At 32.2% G+C, this 25,380-nt stretch overlaps 4 protein-coding genes across 4 annotated transcripts; 2 read left to right on the forward strand and 2 right to left on the reverse strand.

Annotated features, from left to right (window-relative positions):
* Positions 1–1,360: 1,360 nt before the first annotated feature.
* LOC25482160 (60S ribosomal protein L7-2) lies at positions 1,361–4,662 on the reverse strand. The gene is made up of 6 exons (XM_024775466.2): positions 4,506–4,662; positions 4,168–4,348; positions 3,449–3,546; positions 3,282–3,339; positions 1,987–2,169; positions 1,361–1,750 (listed from the first exon to the last, which is right to left on the reverse strand). Exons 2-6 carry the CDS (start codon positions 4,345–4,347, stop codon positions 1,535–1,537), a joined length of 735 nt encoding a protein of 244 aa, XP_024631234.1. The 5' UTR covers position 4,348; positions 4,506–4,662; the 3' UTR covers positions 1,361–1,534.
* Positions 4,663–12,287: 7,625 nt separating this feature from the next.
* Positions 12,288–13,803, forward strand: LOC25482161 (uncharacterized). The gene is made up of 4 exons (XM_013610673.3): positions 12,288–12,448; positions 12,558–12,676; positions 13,180–13,304; positions 13,435–13,803. The coding sequence occupies exons 1-4, from the start codon at positions 12,397–12,399 to the stop codon at positions 13,568–13,570; spliced, it is 432 nt and encodes a 143-aa protein (XP_013466127.1). The 5' UTR covers positions 12,288–12,396; the 3' UTR covers positions 13,571–13,803.
* Positions 13,804–14,516: 713 nt separating this feature from the next.
* LOC25482162 (pentatricopeptide repeat-containing protein At5g09450, mitochondrial) lies at positions 14,517–17,134 on the reverse strand. Its single transcript, XM_013610674.3, has 3 exons — positions 16,978–17,134; positions 16,603–16,882; positions 14,517–15,680 (listed from the first exon to the last, which is right to left on the reverse strand). The coding sequence occupies exons 1-3, from the start codon at positions 17,016–17,018 to the stop codon at positions 14,787–14,789; spliced, it is 1,215 nt and encodes a 404-aa protein (XP_013466128.1). The 5' UTR covers positions 17,019–17,134; the 3' UTR covers positions 14,517–14,786.
* A 1,550-nt stretch (positions 17,135–18,684) lies between these two features.
* LOC25482163 (gamma carbonic anhydrase 1, mitochondrial) lies at positions 18,685–23,953 on the forward strand. Its single transcript, XM_013610675.3, has 5 exons — positions 18,685–18,953; positions 20,942–21,085; positions 21,383–21,508; positions 21,593–21,744; positions 23,290–23,953. Exons 1-5 carry the CDS (start codon positions 18,839–18,841, stop codon positions 23,569–23,571), a joined length of 819 nt encoding a protein of 272 aa, XP_013466129.1. The 5' UTR covers positions 18,685–18,838; the 3' UTR covers positions 23,572–23,953.
* Positions 23,954–25,380: the final 1,427 nt, after the last annotated feature.

Here is a 25,380-nt window from a genome sequence, read left to right on the forward strand (position 1 = left end):
AGTTTTGTTTCAAACCTAGCTTTGAGTGTATAGCTGAAAATAGATCCAGATAAGAAAATTTCATAGAACTTGAATCTTGCATTGTTGAGTGAAACAAATGAATTGAAAGGAGGTGTATTTCTCTTTCACCACAAACGAGAGGTGAGTTAGCAGCTAACCATTATTTGCAATTAAAATATTTTTTAGATTTTTTTGTTTTTTTAATTCAGCATGTTTCTAACAGACAGCTGGCATCAATACATAAATTTGTGCATGGTGCACAAATTTGTGTAGTGTGCATAGTAAATACCACCCTTGTTCACCGTTAGATAGATGTACTAGTAGTTTTAACTTTTAATAAATTTCCGGTGGAACAGACAGACACGGGAAGTTTACTAGTCTAGCTCAAAATTATTATCTTTTCTAAGTTATTTTCTTGATAAATTGGGGTAGGTTATCCTTATAATAGAAAAATCTTTTTTTTCTTTGTCTTTATTCTTGCAATAATTAATTTTCTTATCAAAAATATTAAATTTCTTCATCTCCTTCATGCAACATGTAATATTCATCTCTTTCGTTTCAGAATCGAATTATCATTTTCTTATCAAATCTTATCAAGAATATTAAATTTCTTCATCTCCTTCATTCAACATGTAATATTCATCTCTTTCGTTTCAGAATCGAATCATACTTGTCATTAGAAGTAATTTACCCCCAATTAATGATATAGACCTGATTGATTTTTTCTTACGAACATCAAACTTCATTTTTTTTTCCAACATGTAATCTACATTTCCTTCGTTTCAAAATTGAATCATACTTGTCATTATGGCTAAACCACCCCCAATTCATCAAGGGGTAATGTAGACCTCACCCGCAAAATAACTCTATCTATCCCTAATTATAATTACCCTTAAAAAATAGTTATATATCAAAATATAACCCCTTTACAAATTATTAGATGTATTAGATGTATTTACTATTTTTCTAAAAATACTTAAAATACTTTTAAGAGTCGAGAGAAAGAGAAAGAAAACTACTCAATCGGCGTTTTTTGTAAAAAAAATAACAAACTGCTTATTAGATGTATAATTTTAATTAAGGCTCCCGTCTCTTTCAAAATTCGCTTTTTTTTTTTTTTTTACAAAGTCATCCCGGCCTATATTCCCAAACATAACCTTAACAAAATTAGAACTCAACTCAAGCATACAAAAACCGATGGATTACAGCACTATATCTAACCTAATTGATCACAATGATGAATGGAGGTTTCAGAGGAACGCCATAAATTCCCCCCCTCTATAAAGATAATACGAGTATAGATCTAAGAACCTCACGTGATTTATCAGTAAGCATTAAAACTAAATTGACAAAGTCAAGATGAATAAGTAAAAGGTAGAATTTTTCACTGCAGGCAAGGCCATGAACTAAATATTCAATATCCGTTCGCATATGTTAAAATAAGAGATGAAAATATTTTAAAGCAAAACTGGGATTAAGGAAAACAATATCTCAACCTTGATAATTAATCTTACACAACATGATATGCCAAAAACTAATTCATCCTTCTGATGAGTTCGTTGATGTAGTCTTCCCTGTTTCCAGCATCACCACCTTCAACATAATGATTTCTTTTCTTCTTCATACCACCTAGGGGAGCTTTGAGCTTGAAAGGCCACAGGAAGTTGTTTGCCTCTCTGAAGTGAGGACCAACTGTCAGTATCTCGTGAATCAAATCTTCAATACAGATGATACCGTGCTTCCCAAGAACCTGCCCATTGTATAATGTCAGTCAAAGAATAGAAAAATAAACAGTCAGTGTAAATGTTCAACAACACTATACACAGAATCTGGACTGTTGAATCAAGATCAAACAACTCTTGTTCCAGCTTGAGCAAATAGGGCCAAACAACAAAGTCGGAATGAAGAGCCATCCCATCTAGGTCTGACAGTTAAGATTGCCGACTACAACATTTAGTGATTGCAGGGTATCCAAATCAGACAAACCTGTTCGATGATAGAGTTGTCTGTCAAAGCAATTCTCTGCCTGTCAACTTTGCCGTAGCCCCTCTTGTAGATCAATTCCCTGACGCTCTTCAGATTAGGGTACCCGTATGTAACATAAGGCTCAACCCTGTGGAGCATGTTCACGGTTGCTTTGTTAACTTTGAGAAAGACACCATTAAAGATCTGCAGTCAAAAGAAATGGAAGAATAAGGTTACATTGTAATATTGCATGGATTCTTCAACACAGTATTAGAGGAGATGGAGAAAGGGAGCCGGCAAAAAGGGAAATTCTACAGTCAAAATTTGGTTGAATAAAGGAAGAAAAAAAAGAGATAATTTATTAGGTGAATTCTCAGAAATTGTTGTCTAGTCTCTCACATGATCCCATGCACTTTGGGCTTTAATAGTTAATCAATGTTGGAGACAGCACACCACACCATATCTCTAGCTAAAATTCTACTTTTTTGCCCAGAAGAATGAGTATACAGGGATGGAGATCAAAACCTCTTGGCTATAATGGGTCTATCAAGGATGGATTCTAAGAGTTTTAGTTGTAAGTTGTGATGTTATCAAACGTGGAAATCCTAACTAGTAACAAGTAGTGAGTATAGATACAAAAACAAGAGATCATAAATCAATACTTCATATCTTACACATTGTAGGAAATTAATATTCATTCAATTCAATAATTCAACATATATAACACAAACTAGCAAAACAACTTAACTATCTTTCTATGCTTAATATAAGGGAGTTAAGTTGTTTTTTCCAACAAAAAAATAGTAACAACTTAAACTCCCTTGTATTAAACATAGAAAAACTGTACACAAAGAAATCACATCAAAGTGCTTTAGGTGTAACTATATCTCAAGGAAAAAACTATACATTGTTGTAGGTACACTTAACAGTGGGATGAAAGATCAGTTCAACAAGCTCAACATGCATAAAAGTTAATAATAAATGCTTATAATATTCCTAGAATAACTCACTGAATAGACCTTCAATCAGAGGTACATTGCATGATATCTGAAGTAGCGCATCCAAAAAACTCAAGTGTATCACAATGAGGCAACTTCTAGCACTCATTTATATACATACAGTCACAATAAATACATACATTTTACTCGAAACAGATAACCAATTACACACTAAAATGGTACGAAAACAGCACTTAACAAAACTCTATCCAAAATGAAGTTTTACTAATCAATGGATTCAATAGTAACAACAACAAAACCATTAAAACAGCAAAGCGATTCAACGAGTGACAATCAAAAAACAATCTGAATGGTTACCTGTCTCAAACGCAAAAGCTGCAAAATCTTCCTTGATTTTGGGTCCATAGCGTTGATACTGAAATTATAATAAAATTCCCATTATTAAAACAACAATAACAAGAAAACCACCTAGAAATAACTAGTATACTATAAAATAATAAATCAAATACAGTATGAAAAATTACCCTCTGATCCTGATAATGAACAAGAGCTTAGCTTCAGGGTCAACATAAAATCCACCCTTGAGTTTAGCTTCACGCTTCAAACTGATCAACTCCTTTTGCTGCACACAAATTAAATCAATAAATAAATAATTGTATAAATCAAAAAGGTATATTGATTAAGGAATTGTTTGGATTAGCTTATTTGAGCTTATCTCCAGGAATAAGTTGTGAAACTATTTGACAGAACTAATTAAAAAAGCTTATGCCATTATTCATAAGTTGTTTTCAGCTTAATTAGGGCCTGATTTGATTGGTCTAATTGAGCTTATCTACTGACATAAGTTTTGTGATACTATTTGGGAGAACTTATAACTTATCAATACAATAATGACATTTTTCATAAGCTTTTTCAGCTTATTGTCATAAGTTCTACAAAATAGTTAATGGAAACAGTTTATAGCATATACAAAAACAATTTTATTTTATCTATTGCTGTAAAAATAGCTTATGTAAGCTTATTCACATCAGGATAAGCACTTGTGCTATAAGTTGCAGTTAACTTGTTTCTCCAATATAGCTTATGAAAACCGGTTATAGCTTGTACTAAAACAGTTTAACTTTATTTTATATTTAGCTATAGAAATAGTTGATAAGTGATTATTATGATAAGCTATTATGCTATAAGGTGTTAATCCAAACAAGGCCTAAAATTACATAATCAAAATTATTATTAACAATACCTGATCATCATATTCCTTGGCGTATTGTTTGGCTCTACTCCAAATGAGTTTCCTTGTTTGAGCCCTTTTCTTCTTAGCTGATTCCTGTTCCTGCTTCTTCACCAATGCCCATTCTTCGTTCCTTTTCTGCTTCTTCAAAACGGATTCAGGAACCACCGTTTTCACTTCCTCTTTCGACATCCTTCAAACAATGAAATTGAATCAAATCAGAGCACAAAAACACAAAACCATAAATCACATTGGGGATGAAGAATAATAGATAATGAAAAATTAAGGAATATAGTGTGAAAAGTAAGAGATGTATGAATCGAGAAGAAGAAGAAGATTGGAAATTTTACCTTGCCGCAGTAAATGGAGATGGAGAAGAAAATGAAACTAGGGTTTGGGACTAAGCGCTAGCTCAGATTTTATGCTTTCTTCATATTTCTGCCGCACGTACGTATATCAATGGGCATTATGGACTGACATGTGTGGGCTGGGCTAATCACCAAAACAATAAGAATGTGAATTGCTCTTCTGCCCCCCCTGTGAAACTAGGAATTTATATTTTCAAATAGAAAGAGGATTTTGATGAAATGACGTGGTAATAATTTTTGTTTGAAAGTAGAAAAATTAAGATGAATTCTTATTTCTATAATCTGTATACTACTGTACTTGCATATGTTATAGTGGTTTGTTTGAGTGTTCATTGATGTTAAAAGGAAAATTTTAAGTTACATTAATTAAATAACTCATTACCAACTTGAGTTGAAAATTGTGAAATATGACATTCCTACATAGAGCCAATTGGTGGGATCATAACGAGTAAACTCTCCACTTTGTGTATCCATTTGAGGTCTATAAAAATATATTGGGGGTTAGTTGGTGGCAACGGGAAAATGGTTGGGTTTGTCGGTGATGACGAAAATTTAGAATTTTGAGAACTTCGGTGTTGGTAATTTTGCATTAAAGACAACAAAGATTGTTGATAATCGTATCGATTGGGATCCATTGGAGGATATAAACAATGAATAATGAAGATCAAATAAATGAAATTATAAAGTTAAAATTATGAGGGTGAATTTATGTGTAAAAATAAGAGCAAAGAGATAAAATTGTGAAAGAAAAAAGTTGAGTGAAATATCTTTGAATGAACACAATTACAATTTACAATCTGATTCAGATTCTTTCAATCTTGCTCATTTCTTAGGTTTGAAAGATGTGCGGGCTTATGGTGGATCCCAATAGAAATATGTGTGATGTATGTTGGACTATCTCTCTCTACAACGACCAAAAGAGTCAAAATACAATGGCTCTCATTAAGAGCCATCCCGTCTTGGGCCCTTTTTGCATGCTAGGACAAAGGAATCTATATTAGGTAGACTACGTCGTGATAGTAAAAATCTTTGGAGTCAATTTTACAAGAGATATAATCAAGAGAATGGGTTGGGTGGCCTTAGGGTTGGGAATAGGCTAGACCGGCCTACATGGGCCTATGGCCTGGCCTGTTTATTAAAAAGGTTAGGCTTAGGCTTTTTAAAAAGCTTATTTAAGTAAATAGGCCAGGCTTAGGCTATCAAAAAAGCTTATGAAGCCTAATAGGCCAGCCTTATAGTAGTGATAGACAAGTCTTACACTGAAATAGGCTTTGAGGCCTATTAAGCCTATTTAAAAGTAGATAAAATGGAATGTTTAGTGACTTTAATAGTAAGTAGGCCTGTAAATAGGCTTTCAGGCCAGACCAGGCCAAAAAAATAGGCTTATGAAAGGCCATAGGCCAAGCTCAGGCCTGCAAATTTTTTCGTAGGCCAGGCTCAGGCCTATCAAAGCCTGGCCTATTCCTAACCCTAAATTGCTCTTCATAGGGGTGCAAGGGCAGAACATGGATATCAATTTGTTGCTTACGTTTATCCAAAGCGAGGAGGAGTACTTCAACTTTGTTGATCAGGTGAATGACCACATGAATCATATATCATATATGATGGGTAACGTTGCAATGATGATAGACATCTTAAACAACCTTTGATTGTAAATGCATAGAGTTCTATGTGATTGTAAATTCTTCTTACCAAAAATATTGATTTGTTGTAAATATTGATTGTTCTCTTGTGATTGTAAATGCATTGAGTTATCTTGTGATTGCATAATATGTAACATGTTTATGCATTTTTAATCAAATAACTGTTACTTCGTCAAGTGACGGTAATTACATGCTACTCCAGCCAAAATTCAAGCAAAATTCCATTCTTTGGCTACAACAGCTGACTCAATGCTATGATAAAAGCAATTGGAGTTGCTCTGACATTGGGGTAAAAAAAAGTTTTTCCAATAAGATCCCATACTCCCAGGACTAAAGGGTGTAATTATAAAAATATAAAGGCTTAATTGATCTGCCGGTCCCTTAATTTATTTCTTTTATTTAATTTGGTCCTATAAGTCTTAACTTTCTCAAACACGTCCCTTAACTGATTTCTTTTATTCAATTTGGTCCAATTTTGATAATTTTAATCCCCTAAAAAAAGAGATCGTTGGATTGCGGAGGTCTATCAGATTTTATAGTGTATCATCAACGCCTAATTTATTTACTTTCTTCTTCTTCCATCATCTTCATCTTCATCTTCATTCATCCTTCAATCATCTTCATAAAAAACCAAGATTTAATTCCAAATCACACTCTTTCAATTCTATTCTCTAGATTCATCATCAATTCTCATCTCTGCAATCCCAAATTCCCCAATCCAATCCAAATGGCACTACAAAAAAAAGAAAAAACCTCTCCCATAGCCAAAGAACACCAGCAAGGCAAGATCCCAAACAAAACAGAAAACGAGCTCACAAAACCACCCTTGGAACATAAACACACCACAAAAGGAGAAGAAACACAAAAATCAAAAATCCATAAAGAAGCAAAACCTCAATAAAAATTCCAGAAACAACAACACATAAACAACAACCTTCATCACCTCCCAAATCAAAGAGCTCCATTTCACGACAATCAAACACAAAAATCAAACTCAGTTTTCTGCATGAACAACTCCATTTCACGACATCCATAACCAGCTCAAAATGAATTGTTACATTCAAAACCAAACTCAAAAAGGTAGGAGTCATCCGTGAAAAGCCTTAAAATGTCATTTTTTTCGCGTCATCACCGGACTTGTTGTTATTGTTTGGTTCCAGATCTGACAGGAGCAAGGAGGGTTTGGGTTTGGGGGAAGAAAGCGGTGGAGTTGATGATGAGTGTGAGTGGGTAAATGGAATTGAAATAGATTTTGATGGGAATATAAAACGGTTTGAATATGGATTGTGGATGGCTGTCTGGAAATTTCTTCACAAAAAAGTGACGAGTATTGGTGAGAAGAATTTCTTGATCTTTGATATGGGAGGTGATGAAGGTTGTTGGAGTGTGTTGATGATGATAGATGAAGATGACAATGATGGTGGTGTAGTGATTAAATAATTGGTTTAAATTTTTTTGTCCTGGGTTTTATTGATGAAGGATGAATGGAGATGAAGATGATGGAAGAAGAAGAAGAAAGTAAATAAATTAGGTGTTGATGATACACTATAAAATCTGATAGACCTCCGTAATCCAACGGTCTCTTTTTTTAGGGGATTAAAATTATCAAAATTGGACCAAATTGAATAAAAGAAATCAGTTAATGGACGTGTTTGAGAAAGTTAAGACTTATAGGACCAAATTGAATAAAAGAAATAAATTAAGGAACCGGGAGATAATTAAGTCAAATATAAACTACTCCATAATTTTTTGAAACACAACCTTAAGTTTAGGATTTTTATTTTTTAGGGAGCCTTAAGTTAAGGATTTAATCCTCATTTACAGAAAAAAAAAAAAAAATATTTTGATGCTCTCGCAACAAATTTATGCATTTCTCTACATCATTCCAATTTTATCTATCTCTCTTTACTTATTTTCTCTCTTTGTTTCTATAAACCAACTCCTAACTTCTCCATCTTCTCTCTCTCATTTCACTAACTTTTTTTTTTCCGTTGGAGAGGGGTCCTTGTGGTAGAGGATCAAACTAAAAAAATTAAAGGAAACTAATTTAATTTTACTAACGCGCCACACTTTCATTGATCATCTCATAAGTATGATTGCATCCACAACTATAACCCACTGCCATGTTAGGTGAATGATTACCAATATTCATCTTATTTTCCTTTTACTCATCATGCGAGTTTTTTCTTTCCTGCATAAGAAATGAAGAATACACACTGTGTCGATTTTTATTACTAACACCTAAACATAATAAATTATTATTCTTGCATTGAAGGATAATTATAGTCCATGCGGATATATAATTCAAATCATGGATTTATCAAGTTACTAGTGTATTTATCCAGCGTTGCCCGGATTAGACATATTCAAGAAGATAAAAAAATTACATGTATGATATTCGTAAATAAAATTTATCATGGATTGGTATAAGATGAATATCTTAATAGATACACACAAATATATCATATTATAAATACTCGTAAATTTATAGATGCACATACAGATAAAATTAATTGGATTTAGTAAAAATATTAACACATATAGAATAAAATCAATTTTTATGAATTTGTGTTATTTCTGTTACATAAAATATTAGGAATTCAATGAAAAAGTTAAGTAAAATATTGGGTTAATAGGTCTTTACCCCCTGTAATATATGTCATTTTCGGTTTTTCCCCCTGTAAAATTTTTATTTTGATTTACCCCTTGTAAAACATTTTTGTTTTGATTTATCCCCCTAATAGGCCAAACAAAAACGAAAATTTCTTAAAAAAAAAATTGGTTTTTATTTGACCTATTAGAAGGGTAAATCAAAACAAAAATATTTTACAGGGGGTTGAATCAAAATAAAAATTTTACATGGGAAAACCAGAAATGACATATATTACAGGGGGTAAAGACCTATTAACCTTAAAATATTTAATAGATAAGATCAAAAGTTTGTTGAAATATTTATGCCAATTCAAATATTGGTTTTAAAAAATAGAAACATAATAAAAATGTTGCGAATAAACGTAAAAGTGATATGTGACATAAAAAATCTTACTTTATATATACACTATTGATTCGGATAAGCAGGTCCTTTATATTGTTTATCAATCTAACTTCAAAATGACCACTAGCAAGGTTAGTGGGAACTTCAAAAATGAAAGTCTTTGATTATTTAAATATTATCATCATTAGATTAGATTAGATTTTAATGTTGGTGAAAAACCATAAATAATATGTTCACGATCAAGATTCTTTAAACATTTATAATTATAGTCGCCAGCGTAAAATTATTTAGGTTATCTTGTGACATAGTAAATTGTAGATACATTTTTTCAGTTTCAATTTATAAAAACTATTTTCAAATGAGACACCGATTTTTATTTTTTATTTTTGCTAAAAGAGATACACCATTAGTTTTTTTTTTTGTTATAAAGTAACGACACAACAAAATGGAAAAAGTAAAGAAGAAATTAAGTTCCAAACATATCTCTCTTAGACAAGATATTTCATATCAGACGAAGGCAGTTTCAGTGAACAGAACACTTTGAATATATGCGACCTATCCTTAGTCATAAAATTCACGCATATATTTTATTTTCTAAGAACATGCGCTAACGTAGTGTTACCATCTCCATGTAAAGCATCTCTAGTACGAAGATATGAGTAGCACAAGTGTGTTGATCACAACCAGCAACAAACAACTCCTCCACTACCAAGCAATCACTTTCACAAATAATAATGATATAGCATTTGTCGCGACTGCAATCAAGAATCGTCTAGATACCATGTCAGCTAAGCCAACAACACACCACCTTCAACTTCATAGTGAGAAAAATCAATCATCCAATCTCTTTTGTAGTTGTAAGAAACACCACCAACATCTAAGCACCTAGAACCTTCTAAAAAAACTACCATCAATGTTGAGTTTGAGAATACATTCTCAAAGGGACTTCAACCAGCAAGAGACGTGGTAGGTGGGGATCCAACACCATTCGTTAATATTATAGGCAAAATTACACAATTAGTCCCTTAACTTTATTTTAGGTAACACTTTCGTCCTTTATTTTTTTTTTGTCACGATTTAGTCCTTTATATTATAAAACAACAACATAGTTATCCTTTTTAATGAAAAAATAATCAAAAACTCCAAAAAAAAATCATCAAACTCATAGGCAAACGTAAATCTTCATCATACAAGCCTAAAAAATCAAATTTATTTGAAAAAAATCTCATAAAAAATGATAAGATATTGTCATTTTATAACATAAAGGACTAAATTGTGACAAAAAAAAATAAAGGACGAAAGTGTTATCTAAAATAAAGTTAATGGACTAATTGTGTAATTTTGCCAATATTATATTATGAGTTACGCATGCATTGCAAGTTTTTACTAGTAATAGATTCAAATTCTCTGCAACTTTTTTCAAGTACTTGAATATGGAGTATCTTTTTACTAGTTTGAACCCCATGCTTCTATGTAAAAAATTTATGTCTTTAAAAACATCGATGAAAACGAAAGGTAACTAAATTATATGTTTTTGCTCTAAAATAAACATATGTTTCTGAATTTAAAAATGATCCTCCTTAATTCCATTTTTTTTTTCAAGTGTCTTTCTTTTCACGTTGCTATAGAAACTCAAACATAGAGAATGAGAACGAGTACGATGTTGTATTGGTAGGCATAGTGGCACTCAAAGCATAATATTGTTGAATTAGGAGCTATTAATTGGAAGAAGTTTGTTACGAAAGAATTGCACCGATTAATTTAGGGTTGTTTATCTTATGCAATATTGCATAGGTTAAAGGCAACTAAACACGGTAAATTTTTAGGGTTGTTTATATAATGAAGATGTTTGAATTTCAAAAAAAAAAAACACGGTAAATTTTTATCGAAAACAACAATATTTGTAGTAAAATTATGTTTTTAAGATAAGGTATATAAGTTTCAAAATAAATTTACTACTTTAGCCTATACAAGTTTGCCCGTGATAAAAAAATCTATTAATTTATTATTAATCAGGGACATAGGAAGTCATTACTTGCATAATTAATAGCAACAAAAAAAAAGTCATTGTTTGCAGTGATATGACAAAAGTTATTTTGGCAGAGATATTTTCTTGAAGATAATATTCTTTAAGGGTCTCATAAGATAGAGACGATTCAATTTGTCATCAAACATACTAAAGAAATGAAATTTTAACGACTTTAATTCTTTGGATCCCTCATACTTAAAAAAAAAACTCTTTGGATCCCCTGTCAAAAAAAAAAAAAACTCTTTGGATCCAATGTTACTAGTATAAAAATGTTTTCCACATAATAAATAAAACTATTTCCTTAAAAAAAAATTAAGATACTCTTAAAAAAACAATTTAAGATAGAATTGTTGTGTTTTTTTTAAGGAGAATTGTATTTTTTATGAAAACTCGATATCCGATTCAAGAATTTCCACCGCCAACTTACGGGGGCCTCGTTTAAAGCCAGATCCCAAGCCAACCATCGAAATGTTTTAAGGAGAATTGTTGTGTTGTTGACGAGTATATTTTATTTTCATTTTTTTTTGAAAGATTTTGCGTTATTTTTATGTATTGTTTTGGTTGGCTGTCGTTACTCTTATTATTTTGTAATTTGGTTTTATTCATGATGTATTGTATCGTGATTAGTTTTGTTAACAATATATTTTTTTTGAATAAAGTTTTGTTAACAATATATTGTTTGGTTGCTAAAAAAAATACTGTTTGGATTTTAAATTTGTCTTAAGGAGAAAATATGAATATTACTTTCTTTTAGGGGTATATGAGTATTACTCGAAGAAACTAAGAAATGAACACTGAATAGAAGAAAAATTTTGTGTGAGAAGAAAACTTGGGCACATTGTTTTCTAGTCTGTGGGCTACATGAAATATTTTTCATGCCTAGAATATTCAATTAATTATCACATACTTTTTTTTTGAGCAAAATTTAGCATTTAATTATCACATACTATACTTCTACTTCATCGGAGTAAAGAGGATCAGTGTTAATTATTTAAAGTGGGACCTATTCCGTTCATTACACATGAAAAAATCAACGAGGGATAAGACCAAAAGAAAAAAGAAAATAGTAGCACACCCCACCAATACTATATAAAATATAATAAGACTAAGGTCTAAGAGCACTACGTTGTGATCTATGCATTTAGAAATTGCATTGTAGTTTTGATAGTTAATTTGATTCTATACAGAAAAATTTAAGCAACGATAATGGGTTCTCTTATGGCAGGATGGGGCTCTTCTTCCATTGATCCTAAATCAGGTAACATATTAAGAACGATACTTATATAAATTATACACATATACTTTGTGAGTAAGCATTTTACGTTGTGGAGCAATTAATGATATTAGAACTTTTTCCACTGTTTCAGCCACGCTTAAAAGGAATCAGTCACTTACAAAAGATGAAATTGATGCTTATTGGAAATCAAAGAAGATGATAGAGGAAGAACACCTTATAGCAATTTCCAATTTGTCAAAGACTATTCAGGTTTGATATTCAAACCTCTACTTTCCACCTTCTAGCACGGGGCTATGGGCGGATCCAACTCATGGTTTGGTGCCGTGCCGCTATTGCCACACCAAATTTTTTCAAATAAATAAATAAAATACATACGAAGCTTTTTTATAAAAATGAAATGTTAGAGGAAGTTGACACGACAAACACTAAGGTTCGACAGATAGTGAAAGTCCACCTTCTTTTACTAGATCCTATCTCTATTAATTTCTATATCAACCTTTTAGTCCTTCTTGCAAATTAGAAAACCGGGTGACTAGAAAATATATATGATTACGTAATTTCTAGTGATTAAAAGATGAATACAAGACTAAAAAAACAAATTCAATATATCTACAGAGATGAAAAATATATTTAACTCATTAATTTCATATTGTGTGTTAAAAAATAAATAAATCCAATTTTAATGTTTTTATTTCATGATGGAGTAACAGACAATTCCAAGTATGAAATTAATGTTTATGATGATGATGCAGCCTGATCCTGAAAAGAAGCTTCAGAAGTCAATGACCATGCCCGTGGCCAACATAAGGGACAGGGACCCCTTTAATATGAACCTACTTGACTCAAATTTGGAGCAACTTATCAACAAAAATGGCTGGTAAAAAATATTTTACTTTTCTTTGTACAAATTGGTTCACTAGTTTAATTTGTTACACTTTTATTGTTATTTTTTTCAGAGGAATCATTCATATGGCTATGGATGATATATTAATTTAATTTGAGTGCAGGTGGACTAAGAGTAACTGGGCATTTCTGAATGAGCCACCAGTAATGGAAGCTGCATCCAGCAAGTATGCAGCTCAGTTTCATGTTGCCAGTTTCGGATCGTCAAAATTGAACCCTGTAGATGAAGTTAGTGATTGATCATATAAATCTAACTAAGCACTAAACCTTGTATATATAATATAATGTAGTAGTATGACTAGTGTTGAACCAAAAGCGGTGTTCGTTTTTGGAGTTCTCACTCACTCATGTTGCTATTTACGAAGTTTGTTTGATGTATGCAAATCAACGTGTGTTTCCTGGTTAATTTGTTTCAAGAGTGTAATGTAACGAAGCAATTTAATAGAGTTTTTTTTTTATTGTTTGTTGAAGAATTTGATAGAGCTTTTACATCGTTGCTGTAGCTATTCTGAAAGTCCTCGTTCTTTTCTTTCAATAACTTCATTAACATAATACTTCGCTATTAAAAAAATTAAGATTTGCATATGTGTTGAGCAGCACCACGAGAAGCATGGTCGGTCATTCATTGATCCAAAAAATAAATAAAACGGAACAGAGAATCCAAGCCTTGAGAGAAGAAATTTAAGGCTTTAGGCCATAAAAATACCGCAAAATTTTCCTCTGAATATTTGTTGCCAGCGTTTTCGTTGCAGGAAGTGAGATTGTGGTTTGTGTTTTTGTAAATAGAGATGAACTTGTAAACTGATTTCAATTGATCTGGGAAGAGGATGAGAGATCAAAAGAGGAAGAATAAAAGAGTTGTCGGAGAAGAAGAATAAGAGAACCGGTTCTAAACCATTATGTTATAATGGTTCTAAATTTATGCACGAGGTCCAAAATTTGAAGCCTAAAAACTAACATAATCACAATCCTACTAACATTTGACTGTTAAAAGATTCAAGACCAATCTTGAACTGTGCATAGAAAGAAGATAGTGAAGGAAACCAAAAAACACTTAAATTTTAACAGATGAACAAAAGCGCGAAACACCATGGTCAAGTAACCTAAACTTTAAAGTCATGGAAGGAGAAGTTGTCTGGGTTACTACCAAGCAAAAAAACTGCAAAAGTAAAGATGATGCCTTTGGTGACTTAGGAATGCTATAGTTCTAAAATTGAAGCAGAAGTTGTGAATAAAGGGCAACAAGCAAAGATGCTAGCCAAGTGAAACATAAAACAAAGTTACAAGCAATGAAGAACACGTCCAAAAAAGCAATAGAATCTTACATTGCAGGTTATTCATTCGGGATGTATTATCAAAATTGAAAATGAAATGTACATAATTTCCTGCTGAAGGTTGCAACGTTGACCTCAAATCTGTATACTCTAAATCAGATTTACGCCCAAACAACTCCTAGTTAGTTATTATCCGGATTGAGGTTCTTCTCAATGAGAATCATATTCAAGTTGTTGGCTACTTCGTCCAATCCAATTTCCGTAAAAGCATCCATAATCCTTTTACAATCAAGCACATCAAAATCTGTGGTAGTCGATTGCTTCCATTGATCAATTACTTCGCCTGCTTCTTTTGCATGATCAAGTATTAGATATGCAGAAATAATGCAGATATAATTCCTGCTGATCATTTTCTGTTTAGTCATTCTCAATGAATTCCATATCTGATCAAGTTTATCCTTATTTCCCAACCCAGCATAAAGAATGACCAGTAAGTCATATGTTATCCATTGACTTTGCGTGATCCCTTTCTCAGTCTCGACGAGTGAGTTTGAACTTGCACTATCAAGATGACCTGCGGTAAAATATACATTGGCCAGGTTCAAATATCTAATCCAACTTTCATCAGAACCAGCACCATTACGCATTTCTTCAAGAATCCTTCTAACTTCATCAATATTAAGAGAAGCAGCACATGAACTTATCCATAGATTGAAAGTGAAGATATCAGGGACAACCTTTTGTTGTTTGAGGTCTTCGACAACTGATGGGATCTTTTCAACTTGCCCGACTGACATGTAAAGAGTCATCATTTCATTGTACGTAACGGCATCAAAGGGGAGGTTTGAATCTTTTATCCTTTCATATAGTTCCTCAGCCTTTTCGGTCATTTTTGCCCCTGCATAAGAATGGAGGAGGGCCGTGTAAGTCTCACATGTCTTTGCAGAAAGTGGTAAAGCCTCAAAGTAGCGCTCTGCAGCATCAATGCCGAAAACCTTGTTCATCAAATCTATGCGGTCTGCATAATCAGAATCTGATAACTCATATTCTTCATGACTAACCATCCATTCTGATATCTGAAATCATCCAAAACAAAATGAGAGCCACGCTCATGTGTTGTAGAGCAAAACTAATACTCGAAGGTACAATGAATCAGAAAAATATCCATGAATAGCCAAACAATATTAATTCAAAATAATATTCACTTCAGGAAATTTCTTCGGTGTTGCAAAAATTTGCAATGATTTGGACTCAACGGAGGCCATTACTAAGCACTTAACAACACCGGAGGACCTTTAATTATTATTCCAACAATTTTAGGCATTACAGAACTAGCTAAACTACTAATATGTGAACCTTACAAAACTATTAATTTGGTAGTCACCTTGCAATCTTTATTAAACTACTAATAATCATTATCGAAGATTCAGTAATTGTTGATTTCTAAAGATCTTTTTTTTTTTTTTTACTTTATCTTAAACCATTTCCGGAAATAAACTTCAGATTCAGAATCCATTAAAACTAGCATCTAATGAAAAGACCATGTTTGAATAAACAACTTGGATTATTCAAGCTTATATACTAGCATAAGTTTTGTGAGACTGTTTGCAAGAATTTATGAAAACAACTTATGATATCTTCATAAGCTGCTTTCAGCTTATATTCATTTTATAATAGAAATAGGTTATACATAAACACTTATCATGATAAGCGTTTATGTTATAACCTGCAGACTAAGTTGTTAATCCAAACCAGGGGGTATAAGCGCTTATGGTATAAGTGCTTATATATAAACTATTTATATAACAAAAGATCAAATAAAGTCTAATCTAACTATTTTCATATAAATTATAAGCTGTTTGCATAAGCTGTCCTAGAGAGCTGCCTGAAATAAGCTAATGAGTAATGGACATGTCATAAGGTTTTTCTAAAAGTACTTATATCATTAGATAAGTTCAAATAAGTCGATCCAAATAGATAAAAGACAGGGAAAAAAACCTCCAAAGCGTGTTTATAACGCTGAGAAGTTCTAAGCTCTTTAGAAATATCCCGAAGCTCGGAAACAGGAATAGAATTCCCTTGAAGAACCCATTTTTGAAGAACATTAGTTGCACTTCGTTTGGGGAGTCTGAGCCTCAAGATTCTACTCCTTAGATCATCATCACCCTCCGAAGAGTTCGGAGTTTCTTCCACATAATCACTGGTCACAGCATTTGAAGTGAAAAATCTTGCTGAACGATGATTGTGATGATAATTATTGCTGATTAAACCGGTGTTTCTGCAAAATGGAAGAATTTATAAATGCGCGATAATTTGAATCTGATTGGATGCTGAGAAAATTGGAGAAAGTTGGGAACTTGAAAATTGTGTTACCTTCGTTTGATGAGAGAGAGAAATAGAGAGCGGTACGACATTGATTGATGGCGTTTCAATGGACAGAGTGATTCCGAGATGTTTTGTTTCAGAGACACTGAAGGAGGAAAGTTTTTTTACAAGAAAAAACCCTCCGGAATTAAGTTATGTAAAACAAATTATACAAATAAATGTCTTGAGGAATGATATTTGAACATAGAGATGACAATAGATACACAATGAATAGGGTAATATAGTATTCATCCCCATATTCGTGTTTGTAAAAAATGTCCGTACCGTGCCGTACTTCGTGGGCAACAACTTTAGTGCCATTCTCCATGCCCTATGGGCACTTTTAAGTACCTTAAGGGCACTAAAGTTCCCATACCCGCACCCATTACCCGCACTTTAGCCATAGAAAGATAATAAAAATCACCACACTTGAAATAAAACTGTGATCCAAATTTTTTTAAATCAACTTACGAAATAATATGAATCGTAATATTTAACCAAATAAAAAAACATTCAAATTATTCGTGGAAAGAAAAAAAATAGATACCTTGCATCAGTTATACTTTAAAAAGTTGTAGTTGCATGTTAAAATCATAATAAATTGTTACTAAAGTTTTTATTAATCTGTTTTAGGTTTAAGGTTAGACTTAAATAGTTAAATTTAGGCTTAAATGCTCTTTTGGTTCCTTAACTATTTAATTGGTATCGTTTTGATCCCTTAACTAAAAAAAGATTGTTTGAGGATTTTAAGTTTTTTTTTAGTCTTGTTTTGGTCCCTTCTGTTAGGTTTCCGTTAGTTTTAATAAAAAAACGTTAAGTGTGGACACGTGTCACCTTGTAATTGGCTCTGAGATATTTTTTTTACAAAATATATATATATATATTTTTTTTAATATATATATTTTATTTTTTTGTAAAAAAATTCTCAGAACCAATGACAAGGTGACACGTGTTAACTCTGGGACACGTGTCACTTTGTCATTGGCTTTAATAATTTCTTTTTTGTAAAAAAAAAAAACTCAGAGCCAATGATAAGGTGACACGTGTCCAGGACTTAACTTTTTTTTAAAACCCTAACGGAAACCTAACAGAAGGGACCAAAATGAGACTAAAAAAAAACTTAAAATCCTCAAACAATCTTTTTTTTTAGTTAAGGGACCAAAACGATACCAATTAAATAGTTAAGGGACCAAAAGAGCATTTAAGTATTAAATTTATTAATTAATTGTACATAAAAAATAAATAAATTATTTATAATATTATATAACACTCATCTATATAAATATGGCAAATTCTATGGTATACCTAAAGATTTGAGTGTATTGGTACAACAAATCATTAAATTAATAGTTAAATGTTTTGTTTTTTGACGAGAAAAATTATTTCTATCACCTATAATTATAATAATTAAATCTTATTTAGCAAAAACGTCGACGAAATAAAATTTAATTTTTCTGAATTTTTATTATTTATAATAGAGAATTTTGATTATTTTTTACAATAAAATGCAAAAAAATTAATATAATTTTTATAAACAATGAAATGATATATTTTTTTTATAAAATGATATTTTCTAAAATACAAGTATCAACAAATAACTTTTTATTTCATAAAAATGATAGTTAATTTATAAATTTTTGAAGTAAGAGTACCGGTACACTTTAAATTGTGGGTGTACTGTAGAAGTTCCCATATAATATACTTTCCCATTCAAAAAAAAAAAAAACTAGGCTACTACAAGCAACACAGAAGCTTACAGTGTTACCTTCTTCCACTCACCACCATTTTCCTTCTTCACATATTCCATAACACCACGGAGAAATTCTTCTAAATCGCTTAAGGAAATCCAAATTCGAATTCTCCATCGAAAATGGGAACCCTAGGAAAAGCAATATACAGCGTTGGATTTTGGATTCGAGAAACTGGACAAGCCATTGATCGTCTCGGTTCTCGCCTCCAGGGGAATTACTACTTCCAAGAACAGCGTTAGTCACTCTCTTCTCTGCTTAGATCCATTTTCTCTTTCCGTAATTACCCTTTTTCTATGCCTCAGATCAATTCTCTATTCTGTTTTTATTTGTAATAATCACATTTTAAATTGTGGTTTTTTTTTTTTAAATTTTAGATTTTTATGCATCAGTACTTGTGTTTTATGTATTGGAAGCTCAATGGAATAATGGGCACTAAAAAGAAGAGTAAATTTATGATCTCTTTAGCACTGACAATTCTGATTGAAAGCTTACACATGTGATTATTTTCTACTGTCATTTTCTTAAATTACTATGGTTGTTGACAATGTTGTGTGTGGTATTAGTGTATGTGTCGGTGAATGTGAATTAGTAGAAGGATATTTATGGAATTATGGATAACAACATACAGAGATTTTGGAGAATTAATATAGTTATATAAGGATGTGGTGTAGTTGAAACTTATAGTGAAAATTACTAGAGACCCTGTTTTGTATAATGCTATGTCTTAGATCAATTCTCTATTCTGTTTTTATTTGTAATAATCATATTTTAAAATGTGGGTTTTTTAATTTTAGATTTTTATTAATTAGTACTTGTGTTTTATGTATTGGAAGCTCAATGGAATAATGGGCACTGAGAAAAATAGTAAATTTATGATCTTTGTAGCACTTCTGCGTGTCTGATAGTGCGTCATTTTATTAAATTACTACGGGCGTTGACGTGTCTGGTGTTCGTGTCTCTGTGCTTCATAGTTTATGATTGCAGTGTAGTGGGAAAATGATTGAAAGAAATGGGAATGAGTAGAAGGATATAGTGGATTACATATGGAACAACTTACTGAGATTATGGAGAATTAATATAATTATGCAAGATTGTGGTGTAGTTGAAACTCCTAGGGAAAATTACCGAGGTTTTGTATAATGCTAAATCATTATTTCTATCAAGGGGGTCAAATCTTGGGTTTCTGTTCTCTTTATGGTAGAAAAATGGTGTTGTTTGGGCCATGCCACCTGGTCACCAACCTCATTTAGAGGGATAAAGCCTGGTTGTTGGTTGTTGTTGAGGGTGAACCATGTTTGACGAAGATTTATGTTTGGAGAATGGAGTAATGATGTACAGATACGATGTGAGTATAAGATACAATTCTGATACAGAATGACTATTCTTCAAAAACATAGGATAAATTGTATATAGACATGCTTCAATACATCATAGAACATAATAAATATGACTGCGATTCTAAAAATTGAAACTAACAATATACATCTTAGACATTTCTTTTAAAAATAGTCCGCAGGTCTGGTTGGATGTAGAAAAATATGCAATGAACTTTTAAAGCTGAAAATATTAACATCTTGAAGATGAAAAAGTCTTGCTTTGATATGGACTTTAAGTAGAATAGAGAAAATGCTGTGTTGGTATTGAAACTTGGGAAGAAAACAGAAGATGTAAATTGTAGTTACTTTTGCATCTTAAAATTAAAGAGTTGAATGTTTGAATGATATAGGTAGTTCCTTCTTTGTTGAGAATGTTTTGAGTTTACTTTCAAATAGTGTTGATTGATGCAATTAAAATGGAAATTGCATTTCAACAGTAGATCAGATGGAGAGCGGTCAAACCACTACAAGTAGAGGAAGATCAATAAAAACTATAAGAGAAACTATTGAGAAAGATCTATTGATTAATGAATTGGATAGAAATATGGTATAGGATAGAGCATTATGGTGTCGTTTGATCCATGTAGCTGACCTCACTTAGTGGGATAAGGGTTGTTGTTATTGTATTATCTTGCTAGGACTTCTTCGTGTTTATAGGCTGTTTCCGTGTTCTCATTTGTGGATGTTATGAAATCTTTATAATTCGTAGCAGTATTTATTTTTGCTAATAACCCTATATCATTTAACTTGTGGAAAAAATGGTTTAATGGTCTGTCTTTACTTGATTTTCATTTATGCCATAGAAATTGAAACATATCAATTAATCCTCTTTCTTATTGTTTTTAGTGTCTAGGCATCGAACTTTGATGAACGTGTTTGATAAGGCTCCTGTTGTTGATAAAGATGCATTTATTGCCCCAAGTGCCTCTGTCATCGGTGATGTTCACATTGGTAGAGGATCATCCATTTGGTATGGATGTGTCATGAGAGGTAAGAAATTTCACTTGATCAACTAGGCATTAAACTTTTGACTGGTTTATCATTTGGTGCTTTAGTAAAGTAACTAACAAGATCTCTTCATGGAATACGTTTTAAAGGCATTTTCTTTAAGTACTGGGTTCACCCTAATTCCAAAAACAAAAAAAAAAAAATAAAAAAAAAAACAGCTGTCCAATACAAAGTTTCTTTCTCTGATCGTCTTATGTAATTTAATTGTGATTTTTCTGTCACAGTCTCTATTTTGTAGATATAAATCGTAATCATGTTTGAACTTCACTTTATGCTTAGGTGACGTGAACAACATCAGTGTTGGAAGTGGAACGAACATTCAGGATAACTCCTTGGTGCACGTTGCAAAGTCAAATTTAAGTGGGAAGGTGTTGCCTACTATTATTGGGGATAATGTTACTGTAGGTGAGTCACTAAGTAATATTTTTGCACTGATCATGGTGATATCACATTTTTCCTTTAACAGGTGTTAAAATTTGCACTGTGCAGGTCATAGTGCGGTCTTACATGGTTGCACTGTTGAGGATGAGGCTTTTGTTGGTATGGGTGCAACACTACTGGATGGTGTTGTTGTTGAGAAACATGCCATGGTTGCTGCTGGTGCCCTTGTGAGACAGAATTCACGGATTCCATCCGGAGAGGTATGTGTATGTAAATTTTCAGGTATATGCATGTTCAGTTGGGACTAACAAATTACAATATTGAAGATCTTGGTAAAGGAGTGAAATATAATTGTTTTTATATATTTGTTCACATAGCTTTAGGATAATTTTTTGAAATTATGACCATACAATATAGTATGAGTTAGGAATATTCTACGAGATATTTTTCTTTCCAGTATTATATTATGGCTTCTTCTATTTATAAATTTTATTTTGCATTTGTGTGTGTGAATCCAAATACTCCATAAAAAAGTATTCCGAAATTTACTTTGTTTAATAACAGTCTATTCAATATAAATTCAACTAAACTCAGTTGTTTAATTGAAGTTAATTTAGTAGATCAAGTGTATTCAATTTCTGAAGATGTTATCCTTATTAAGTGGGAATGGTTTTTGTTTCAATGAACCCCACTTAGTGGGAATAAGCTTGGTTGTTGTTGTTGGTTTTTGTTTCAATGAAAAATGCTTGATGTCAAGAAACCATCTTTGCAAAATTGTATGTGAAACAAATAGAGAGTTACAATCATTCGGTAGAAATCTGAGGTCGCTATCACTGTAGAAAATATGGTTGAATCTCATCTTATTTGATTTGGATATGTATAAAGATGTGTAGAATCGCCAGTAACGAGGAAAAATTTAGACAACCTGTTACCCAAGTATACAATAGGAAGAAATCTCTGAGAAAGGAGACGGAGAGAGTGGGAACAATAATGAATAGGGTATGATTGTATATTAAATTAATTACGGTTTTTCTATCATGTGCAAATTTGCCTATATAACCAAATGTTGATGGTTGAGGGAGTAACAGTGGGGATTATTATTATCTTAACTGAACATGTGAGAATTGGGAAGATAAAGGAGTCCATAATGTTGGGAAAGCTTAGGAAGAGGTTGGGTTTCTTTGTGTTCTATTCTTTAATTCCTCGCGCTGGTCAAATTCTTCTATTATCCGAACTGAAATAAGATGAGATTCCTCTCATAGATTTCATGAAATTTCAGCATCCTACTCTTTCTTACTACTTAGTTCCTAACAAATATCTTATAGCTAAAGGCAGAGGGAAACTATTAAAACCATAGATCTAATCATTAAGTACATGGTATGAATTTATGGTGTTGATCAATCCATGTTGGTGATTGCCTCTGGTGAAGAAAAGGCTATGTGATTGTTATTTGTGGGTGTGTGAAACAACAAAAGTGACCATGCATGTTGTATTGTGTAACTTATTATTACCTATCGTTGCTATTATTATTCACTACACCTTCATTTCTGCCTCTGCAAACTGATTCGTGGAAGAGGGGTTTGTAACAATAAGCACTTCACTTGTTTCAAATATTACAATCTTTGCACATTAATATTTATCATTAATTGATAAGTTAGTCCTCTTTAATGTTTCTAATTTTTGTATAGACTGCATACTTGACTTACAGTTTTAATTACACAAAAACTACGCAACTATTCTTCAATGCTGTTTATACTTGTGATGCATATCATCAATGATATGTAAGTGTAACCACAAAATTGCAGGTTTGGGCCGGCAATCCAGCAAAGTTCTTGAGGGAGCTCACTGCTGAAGAGATATTATTTATCTCCCAGTCAGCCATCAATTACAGTAACCTTGCACAGGTCCATGCAGCTGAAAATGCCAAGCCTTTTGATGAAATTGAGTTTGAGAAGGTGCTCCGAAAGAAGTTTGCGCGTAAAGACGAGGAGTATGACTCAATGCTGGGCGTTGTTCGTGAGATCCCTCCAGAGCTCATTCTTCCAGATAATGTCCTACCTAAACAAACAAAGGTTTCCACACAATGAGATCTTCAAAGAAAAGCGTCTTTCAATTCAAATCTTGAAATGACATCAAGCAATATACTTGTTTTGTTTAAATTCATGGAAGAGGGATTGTTTTTCCTTCCCAATAATAACAAACATGTCCCAGATCAATAGCTCCACAATATTTGTAGTTGCTATCTGCTCTGGAAAAGGAAAGTTACCTGAAGGATCGTGTATGTGGATCTTTAGTTTTGATGTATCCAATGCATGTGAGTTTTACATGAATGTTTGTTTAATCATGATATTTACGTTCCAGATATTATTTTGGTCATTAGTTACTTGAATTGATTGCTTTATAATAAGGTGAAAGGTGGGAACTGACCCAAGTCAATTCACAACAAATAAATCATAGTCTGTTTAAGAATATTTCGTGTGTTGATTTTAATTTTAATATATAATATGTCATATAATATGCTTAAACAATAGATTCAAGGGTGATTCAGTTGTCAAATATACTCCATCCATTGTCCCAAAATTGATCTTTCCAATTTTCAATACAACATTAACTACTCTTTCCAACTCCACCCTCTAATTGATACTTGCATCATTTCTAATTCAACATTTTCTAATGTGCATTGATAGTAATGATTAATTATGTTTCTAGAGATCTAAATGCATTAGCACATAGGCTTGTTGGATATGCTATGCAAGTTGGTTGTAAGTCATGGAATGAATATGCTTTTCCTGTCATTGTAATTCCTACTGTCAGTAACACTTCTATTATCTAATTAAGATGTTTGAATTTCAAAAAAGATAAATAGGCCAACACATGATAAGTGTACTTTTGTAAAAATGTTCTCTCCTTTTCATTTATGCATTATTTTTAGAGAAATGATATTTGAACATCCATTTAGTGACAACTTTTGCAACAACTTCCTCTCTCATATTCACATTATTTTCTACTTTATCTCTCTATTGCTATGGTTTCCGTGCCAATACCACTTTTTTCTTTGTAAAGTATGGTTGTCAAATAAGTTGTCACCAAATTGATTGTTCAAATAACACTCCTCTTATTTTTAATATTTGTGAAATCACCAAGTACGTCAATTATTTGAGGACAGAGGGAGTAATAATATTTCACAATAGTCAATACTGATTCAAAAGCTGCTGTAGAGTTTCTGGCCAAATACTGTGTCAATAGGCTGCAGTAACATTAGGTCCTATAATAGCATAACATGTACATGCACAAAACTTAAAGCAGGGAAGTTGATGTTGGCTAAATCCTCTGAAATATTCAAATATTGACAATGAAAATTAGCATCGGTGGTGCATGAAAAACAACAGAAATGTGGTAATATGACAAAAATTATAGTAAATCACACTCGATATTCAATTTTTCTTGTAAGGTGTATAATTAGTTTGGTGTACCGTATTCATTTAAAGTTTCTAATCTTTGTATCATTGTTCAAGATGGAAACCTCGATTGACTAGACCAAATAATAGGTTTGATTTAAGCTCATACGACTTCTTTTTTTGACAAGTAAGCTCATAGGACTTTGTTTTGAAGATCTTGCCTCCTAATATGAGTAGATTGTTGATCATACTAGTGAACTTTCTCAAATATGAGCCCTACCATGAATCGATGATCCGTGTTTATTGGATTCACTACATTCACAGATCTCGATTGTTGTATAATAATTGGACGAAAACTCATATTTTAAGATGTATATCAAAACTAATATGATGAAAATAAAATATAAGTTGTCTGATCTTCATCGAACGAGACTTCTTGACTTTGATTGCATGCTCTTATGACTGCAGCAAATCCGAGTCCATAATGTACTATCATGT

The sequence above is a fragment of the Medicago truncatula genome, chromosome 1, assembly GCF_003473485.1.
Source record: "Medicago truncatula cultivar Jemalong A17 chromosome 1, MtrunA17r5.0-ANR, whole genome shotgun sequence".
Lineage (NCBI taxonomy): Eukaryota > Viridiplantae > Streptophyta > Magnoliopsida > Fabales > Fabaceae > Medicago > Medicago truncatula.